The sequence below is a fragment of the Phyllostomus discolor genome, chromosome X, assembly GCF_004126475.2.
Source record: "Phyllostomus discolor isolate MPI-MPIP mPhyDis1 chromosome X, mPhyDis1.pri.v3, whole genome shotgun sequence".
In the NCBI taxonomy this organism is placed as follows: domain Eukaryota; kingdom Metazoa; phylum Chordata; class Mammalia; order Chiroptera; family Phyllostomidae; genus Phyllostomus; species Phyllostomus discolor.
In genome coordinates this window covers 9,145,855-9,154,578 of record NC_050198.1, presented here as the reverse complement: position 1 = coordinate 9,154,578, position 8,724 = coordinate 9,145,855, and the positions used below count along the sequence as shown (strand labels likewise).

The window sequence follows — 8,724 nt, the reverse complement described above, 5'->3', positions numbered from 1 at the left end:
AGGACAAAGATAATTTTCAATGTAATGGTCAAATCCTGTCACATTTATACATCACCTTGCATTTAAGTTGGATTGTAGGGCCCGCTTCTAGGGGACCCAATTTAAGACACATACCACAACAACTAAAAAAAGGACAGAGTGAAATGTTATTCAACATACTTAATACTGCATAGAAATTAAAGTGTTGATAATTTCCATAAACACTACTCAAAGGGCAAGAATGTTCTTGGATGAACTGACAGTTACATTTTCTAAACAAGACCCTGTAAACACATCCAATATGCAAATTTCTTCAGTTAACACAGTTGTTCATATCCTCAATGGCAAAGCATATTGAAGTGCCATACTGGGCCAGCAATGAACACATGCTTGTTATGTAAAATTGGATTGTTGATGTCAAAGTTTAAAGTCTTCCCCAGCATCTTTATTCTCAAACGTGAAATTTTGGATTCAACCTGAATGCATGGTGATGGACAGGTCTGATTTAATTTTTCAGTTAAAAATATGCTGATTAAATAGCTGTATTTACCTGGCTGATGTAGCTCAGTAGATTGAGCACTGGCTGTGAACCAAAGGGTCACTGGTTTTGTTCCCAGTCAGGGCACATGCCTGGGTTGCGGGCCAGGTCCCCAAAGGGGGCCATGTGAGAGGCAACCACACATGGATGTTTCTCTCCTTCTCTTTCTCCCTCCCTTCCCCTCTCTCTAAAAATAAAAAAATAAAAATAAATAAATAGCTGTATTTAAACTTTATCACTTTGAAATTTGGTTTTAGTAAATTGTGTCGTACTATTTTATTTTTATCATACATGAAATCACATAATGTAGTGGGGTGAGGGGAGGCCCTGGATACCAGTCCAGACTCTGTAACTCAATATTCAAGTCACCCAAACTGTATTCTCTCTCAGGCTCATTTGCCACATTTGTTTTAAAAGAAAAACAAGAAATAGCAGAGTAGAGGGAGAGGATTTAGCTAAATGATCTCAAATATCCCTTATAGCAAAATTCTATTGGGTTGAGTAAAGGCCATTTAATTTCACCATATATATCTATGCACAGCGAACCAGACTGGTATTTTATTTTTGAACTAAGAATGTTAGTACTTAAAAAGGAAAAATCAACCATGAACCCATCTGTAGCTCTAACATTAGGAATTCAGATTGGAGTATATTTAGCCTCTGGAGTTTAAAGCAAGCCCTTAACCTGAGCCCCTGCCTACATGTTATAATTTGGCTAATTTGTCATAAAGTAGTTTCATCTTTGACAAGAAGGCAAAATCATTTTACTAATATTTTTATGCACTTCCAGAATTACCTCTAATTGGAGACCTTGTAAGTACTGATGGCATCTCAGGCAGAAATGATAGAATTTTATCCTTCCTTGGGCTTTTTTTTTTTCTATGAACTATAACCCCAACTGTTAGAAATGCAAGTTATTTGGGACACCCTCAAAAGGTTCACTTAAAACAGACTGCCAGAGGGCTTGCATGACAAAATAGAAAAATTAATTCTAAATGAAAGCAAAACACAGAGTAGCCTCCAAGTTGGCAAGAGAAGTTATCATGATCATTTAGTTATTTAAGAGCAGAATGAAGGAGATGGAGAAATGTTTTTGTAATGTCTCAAGATTGGGGTGGTTTTAGTCATCGTTTCTTTGCTGGGTGCATCTTATAAAAATATATTTATGAGGAGGGGCCCTACAAATTTCCAGCCTGTACAGAGCTTTGCAACCTTACTGCCCATTATCTCATTATGGCATTGGAGGTGTAGCAGGCTAAGTCATTAGATCAGAACCTGGAAAATCAGGAAGATAAACTGGAACAAATTATTTTCTTAAAGCAAGTGGTTAATCAAAGGCAGAAAACTTGTCACCTAGAATTTCCTTGTACACTCTGCCAAGGGATGGGCTGGTTTGGGTCCAAGAACAGGAAGGGAGAACTCAGATGGAGCTGGGGAACAGAAATGGGGGCAAATTCCCAAATGCAGAATCCAAGACAAAGGGGAAAGGCCTACAGTAAGTCAGCATTTCTCAAGGTGAGTCCAGGTGAGGGGTGCGTTTACCTAACGCGGCTGGCTGGAAGCCCGGATTCGCCTAGGCACGGTTCCCGCCAGTGGATCCTCTGCACATAGCAGCCTCTTGGGTGTCAGCGAGCAAAATCGCCGTTTAATCTCCGCTCCCGCTGGATTAATTAGGGCCTCCTTAAAACAGAAAGTTGGGCGCCGGAGGCTTCTTTCCTGGAATACTGGGTGGTCCACACTCCTCTAGCTCAGCTGGACGCCCCTCGCCAGGCACTATTAGACACAGGGTCCCGGGAGACTTGAGTGCCTCTCCCTAAACCTCAGCCGGGTCCCAGGACCTCCTGGTGATCAGCGTCTCTCCGGGTCAACAGAGTCAGGTTCCAGGCCCGGCCACTTTCCTCCTGTGTCCCAGCCCTCAGCTGGGGGCTAGCGGCCGGGTTGAGGGGCGGGGCGCGCAGGGGAGGCCGAGGCCGCGCGCTATTCTTGTCACTGTGAGCTACCGGCTTGTTATGTTCAGCACCCAATCACGCCTGCGACCCGCCGCGTAGATCCGCACCCCCCCGTCCCGCCCTAATCCCCAAGGCTTTGATTTGATCCTCGGCGCAGAATAAGCTCACTACTACCAGCCCCGTAGCCAGTAGTCCCAGGTCCCCGCGGATGCCCGCAGAACCCGTCATCCTTGACCACACACCAGAGGTCAGAGCCCTCGCTTCATACTCCCGGGACGCCCCGAGGCAGGCCACATCTGCGCATCTCGGCCGTCGGAGATCCAGCACCCCCGGGAGTCGGTGTACAAGCAAGTTGGCCCTTCCAGGTGATGGTGCGAGGCCTCTGCGGCCCCTGGCGCACAGGTGTGCGCTCCCCAAACTGGGCCGGGGAGGGTGCTTTGGGCAACGTGCTGGCAACCTCCGCAGCCGCAGAAACCAAACCTTGCACCCCCGCGGAAGACTCCAAACACCGTGCCCTCCACTACCAAGGGCTTCTGGAATCCGTTCCCCAAACGAATTGGCTGTGAGAGGGATATTCGGACCTGTGAACTTGGATGAAGGACCCCTCCCGTTTAAGCTGAGCAGGAAAAACAAAATGGGACTCTGCTAGGGCCCCTGAGTCTCGTGCATACTGCCTGAAGATGCCTCCGGAGGCGCCTGGCTGGCCCCACCCCCCACCCGGCCGCTTCCCGCCCTGGACATCATGAGTTACTTCCTGTCTTACTGCAAAGCTCATGGCAGCGCGCTGCTCACCGGCTACCAGGCCCTACGCGCCGAGGGCTTTCTGTGCGACGTCACTTTGGAGGCCGAGGGCACGGAGTTCCCGGCGCACAGGTCTCTCCTCGCGTGTTCCAGCGACTATTTCAGGGCCCTGTTCAAAAGCCACACCCAGGAATCCCGGGCACGGGTAATCCACCTGCACGTACCATCGGCGGCTGGCCTGCAGCGTGTGCTGGACTTTATCTACACCGCCTGGTTGCCGCTGTCTGTGGACACCGTCGAAGATACGCTGGAGGCCGCCAGCTACCTGCAGGTCACCGAGGCCCTGGGGTTGTGCGGCCGCTACTTGCAGCGCTTGCTGGCCCCGGAGAACTGTTGCTTCGCCGCCAATGTGGCGACGCGTTTCGGTCTGGCGCATACGCTGGACGCAGCTGAGCGCTATATCGTGCGTCACTTGCCCGAGCTCTTGGCTCGGGGTGCGGACCCCGTGGGACTGTTGGAGCTTAACCCTGCGTCACTGAGGGCCGTGCTGGGTGCTCCCGACGTGGCACGGGTGCCAGAGGCCCAGCTGCTGGGCCTGGCGCTGGCCTGGCTGCGACAGGAACCCAAGGCCGAACGACTGGCCCACTGCACCGCGCTGCTGGAGCGTGTCCGCTTCGGCCTGGTGCCTGCCGACGTGCTGCGGCGTGTGTACTCGGGCTCCGGCCTCGCGCTGCCTGCCCGTGTCAAAGGCCTCATCATCCAGGCCCTCAACTACCACACGGCGCCCTCCCGCCAGCCGCTACTGCAGGGCGAGCAGACCAGCGTCCGGAGCCCGCAAACCCGCATCTTATTGGTCGGGGGATGCAGGGCCCGGGAGGCGGTGACAGAAGAGGTTGCAGCCCCCCAAGGGGCAGCCAGGGGCAGGGGCGCCGTTCTGGTGCCAGAGGAGGAGGAAGAGGAGCAGTTGCAGGAGGAAGAGGAAGAGGACGTGGAGTGGGAGCTCACCCAGGACGTGGTGGCTTTCGACGTGTACAATCACCGCTGGCGAAGCCTCACGCGGCTCCCCGAACCACTAGTGGGGCACAGTGTGTGCGTGGCGGGCAACTTCCTGTTCGTCCTGGGCGGGGAGAGCCCTTCGGGTGATACCTCCGCTCCCCAGGCCGACAGCCCGCGGGCAGTCACGGGCCAAGTACACCGTTACGACCCGCGCTTCCACGCTTGGACGACAGTGCCCGCTATGCGGGAAGCGCGGGCCCACTTCTGGTGTGGCGCCGTGGGGGAAGGGCTGCTGGCCGTCGGGGGCGTGGGCGCAGGCGGCGAGGCTCTGGCCTCGGTGGAGATGTACGATTTGCGCAGGGACCGCTGGACTGCGGCTGGGGCGCTGCCGCGGGCCCTGCACGGTCACGCAGGGGCTGTCGGGGACCGCGGTATCGTGTACATCTCTGGGGGCAAGTCAGGGAGAGGCGAGGGCGGCGCGAGCAGCCTCAAGGAGTTGTACTCCCTGGGCCCCGGGGACCCGGCCTGGAGCAAGAGAGCGCCTATGGGCACGGCCCGCTTTGGGCACCACATGGCTGCACTTCGGGGTGCGGTGTTTGCCTTTCTGGGACGCTACGAGCCCTTCTCTGAGATTGAACGCTACGACCCCGGTACCGACCAATGGACTCGGCTGCGGCCGCTGCCCTACGACCGCTTCTGCTATGGGCTGGCAGTTGTGGAGGAGACAGCGCTGCTGCTGGGGGGCGTCAAGTGGCGGGACTCGCGCCAGGTGCCTACCCGAAACGTGGTAGGCTATGACCTCGACCTGGACCGCTGGGAGGACATCGGCTGCGCGCTGCCCTGGGCCTGGAGTGGCCTGCAGTGCGCAGTGCTGCAGCTGGCTGAGGGTGGGGACGAGGAGAGGGAGGGAGAGAGCAGAGAGACTCCAGATTTAGTGTTGGGCTTAATGGGTTAGGGCAGTCTCAGGTCAAGGGAGGAGAAAATCGTGCTGAGCGGAGCAACTGTGGGCTTTTCCTAAGAACGAGACTGGGAACTGAGTGGCTTCTGAAGGTTGAGGAGGCAGTATGCGTTTGGTCCAACAGGCACATTTCCCTTTAAGCTGAGAAGGGAAGACAGCAGGGGTCAAATAGAAGGATACATGAATCAGCTTCAGTGAGCTGGGGATTTGTAGAAATTCTCATTGCTGGGCTAGAGATGGACTTCCAAAAATAAAATATGACCTTATTTTCCTTCATATTGTTAAAGTATTTCCCTACCTGCTAAATAGTGATTACATTTGTGCCGAACAAACAGCCAAAAAATGTACCATAAGAAGTTATATATAAGACCCAGAAAATTATTAGCTATAAAGGCTGTAATAAATAGTCCTAGAAGACAGCATTATCTGAATAAATAGTGAAGGGAAAGTGTCTTGGTTAAATAGCATGAAATCATTGCAAGGAGAAGTATGATTTTATGGTCCAGAACTGTGGTTCTGTTCTGGTTTAATCTGAATTTGGAGCATGAAAAGGGAAAAGATCTCTAAGAAAGCACCTTTAATTTTTTAATAAAAATAACCTAGGCTAAGTTTTTCTGTCTCTCATCCTTACTTACCCCTTGTCTGCATTTTTCCTGACTTTAGGCAGCACACTGCTTTTAAGTTATATTTCAGCAACCTTAGCCATAATAATCAGTCTTGTTGGTTAAGTGGAATATCTAACAAAATCAAAATCCTATTTCTTTTATCCTCATTGAATATTCATTCTGCAGACATGCTGTAGGTTACATTAAAAAAAATCACGAACCTATTTTTGGTGGCTCCTCCCTTCTCCAATTTCCCCAAAGAGTCACAGAGAAAGGAAAGAGGAGTAGGTGAAATGTTCAAGTTCGCATCAGGGAAATGGAAAGCCAGCTTGATTTTACAGGGACTCAGAGAAGATGCTTGTATCCTGAACAGGGGCTTCTTCTGGGTTGTACCAGCAATGGAGTAGCGCAGTTAGAACCTGTAAGGAAGGATGGTGGCTGTGTGATTGCATCACAAAAACATGTGGTCAGGACTCTGCATGAATAAAGTAGGTGCTTTATAAGGATTCATTAAGAGCTGAATTTATTTGACTTCAGTTTACAGTGCTGCCCCTCCTAGATTTGAAACTAATGCAATAAAATGTACAGATATATAGTGTTAAAAGGTCTCTTTCATGCTAGGCTAGCCACAAGTCTTTTAAAATTCAGTTTAATTTTTACCATTTAAAACAACAGAGCAGACTTTACAAAAGGAAAAGCTGCTTAGTAGCAACACAGCTAGTCTTCCCATCAACTGCTTGCTGTTTACAGGGCACAACCTGGCCACTGTATCCATGACACATCCATCAGATACAGATATTTTTAAATGAATGTACACATTTGGTCTAGTAAACATCAACAAGTCTAAATACCTTTAACAAGCACACTTCATTTTAGGACAAGAGGATTTTTTGTTTGTTTTTTTACATATACAAAATCCCACAAATTTAATGTGCATCAATATTCATGCAGTAAATAAATGTTTTTACAAATAGTTTTTTTAAATGATAAAAATATTACACTGGACCCAAAATTCCATACAAACATTAATACGTGTTTCTCATCCATTTTGAGTAAATATAGGATTACTGAAAATGTGCTGTAGAAAGGCCACTTTCCTGTACAGTTGTGCAAAGTCTGCAAAACGATAGTGATTCAATGGTGGTTTCAAAAGCAAAGAAAAAGATCCCCGCTGTGGAGTTCTTACTTTCTCCTCAACAGCAAAAATGTTCACTGGTATGTGTCTGAACTTTTAGAGATGAAAGTACATTCACTGAGCTGTACAGGCAACAGTATAAAGCTGATTAGAAGTAGAGTTTAGGATATAGAATAGTAAAGGAGGGTCCCTTCCTCCTCCTAAAAAAAAAACAGCAAATTGTGACTTGTACATTACGCAGCCAGACACTAAAAAGCAGCACAGTCATTATCATGCTGTGATCACTTTCAAAAACGAGATGCTTATAAGTGGAAGTATATGAAGAGGACTTTTCCATAGACTTCATCCCTCTATAGAACAATTCATAAAGTCAGGAAAAACCTCTATAAATGGTTTCTCTCATACAAATCAATGTAAAAGATCTATGAATGACCATCATCCTCTTGCTCCTCAGGAGAGAGGTATAACTTTATGTTTCAACATTGTTTTCTATATTATAATGCACATCAACCTATAACTAAACATATTTTATTTCCCTGCCTGAAGTATAATTACATGAGTTTAATTAATGGACCAGCAGGAAAATTGGAAACTAATTAGAAAGTTGATTCATTCCAGTTTATACCTTGTAGTTTTTTTAAGAGTTGGAGTTTAAAAACATGAGTTTGGGCTGAACTATATATATATATATATATATATATATATATATATATATATATATATATATTCTGTTAGCTGCCTTTCTGGGTGAGTTACGTGTGTTTTAAAAAATCCACTCTCAAATTCCTCTGTACACAATCAGCATATCATCACTACAAAAATAAAGGAAGATTTAAACCAAGAAAATAAAGCAGCTCTATCTTCAATTTTGGTCTTAGTTACAAAAACATCTTACAAAGCTTTGCCCTGATACACCATTAAGTGTCCTCATAGATTTGGAATAGTATTCCCATTAACCAGCTTTCACAAGTTAATAGACTATTAAGACGAATATTAAATACCTGACTTCTCTTATGTTGATGCTCTTCTATTTTGCTTAACTCTTGTAGGCGCATCTACATTTCACAAAAATAAAACTACAGCATTAAACTTTGTGCAATGTTTAAGAAAATTCTTAGAACATTTTAATAAATATAAAAAAGGTTTAAATTCTTTCCCACCCACAAGGATGTCTGCACCTGAAAAAATGTGATTTACTTTTGAAGTCTTGTTTATATAAAATTAACTTAAAGGGAGAAAAGATGACCGTTGGTAGAAAACTGCCATTTTGTTTTTTCTACTTGAAGACCAGTTGTCTTCAGAATAGTCTGCAAAAGTTAATTTTAAGTCATTGAAGACAGTTGATTTTGCACATGGTAAACATAAACTGAGCATTAATTGCATATAAAATATACAAATGCTCATTAAAGACAATAGTATTATGACCATATATGGTTTGTTTCATATAGTTTGGTAACACTGAAGTATAGCTTATCAAGTGTCCCACACATTGATATAAAAACTACCTTATATACTTGTTCAAAGTACCAGAAGATACCAGATGGCCTGAGGGCAGAATACACTTACACGTGCGTTTCAATGTATGAATGGGTGTGTGTTAGAGAGGAAGTGATTACATCTACTTCAGAAGAAATACTTAATGGGTCATTTGAGGTGGTGGTTTGACAGATATCCAAGAAAAGATCAAGGTACATCTGCTTCCATTGTTGGAATTCTTTAGATGTCAAGTCTGGATTGTCTAGGACTTTGTCGATAATGGCTACTTCCCCTTCTCTGGCCTGAAAAGCAAAAGGATGCAATGGTTGAGATGTGGGCAAGCTATT

General features: G+C 46.5%; 2 protein-coding genes across 5 annotated transcripts in view; one reads left to right on the top strand and one right to left on the bottom strand.

The window, feature by feature from the left end:
* Positions 1-852: 852 nt before the first annotated feature.
* On the top strand, positions 853-6,258 carry KLHL34 (kelch like family member 34). The gene is made up of 2 exons (XM_028522259.2): positions 853-5,166; positions 5,197-6,258. Exon 1 carries the CDS (start codon positions 3,209-3,211, stop codon positions 5,156-5,158), a length of 1,950 nt encoding a protein of 649 aa, XP_028378060.1. The 5' UTR covers positions 853-3,208; the 3' UTR covers positions 5,159-5,166; positions 5,197-6,258.
* Positions 6,259-6,266: 8 nt separating this feature from the next.
* CNKSR2 (connector enhancer of kinase suppressor of Ras 2) overlaps positions 6,267-8,724 on the bottom strand; it is a 288,141-nt gene continuing 285,683 nt past the window's right edge. For 2 of the 4 annotated variants that reach the window (XM_028522244.2, XM_028522247.2), the window contains one exon: positions 6,476-8,679. In XM_028522244.2, the coding sequence (XP_028378045.1) occupies positions 8,464-8,679 (216 nt within the window). In that variant the 3' untranslated portion in view covers positions 6,476-8,463. Of the gene's footprint in view, positions 8,680-8,724 lie in introns of all 4 variants that reach the window. The other 2 variants (XM_028522246.2, XM_028522245.2) reach the window with 2 other exon arrangements.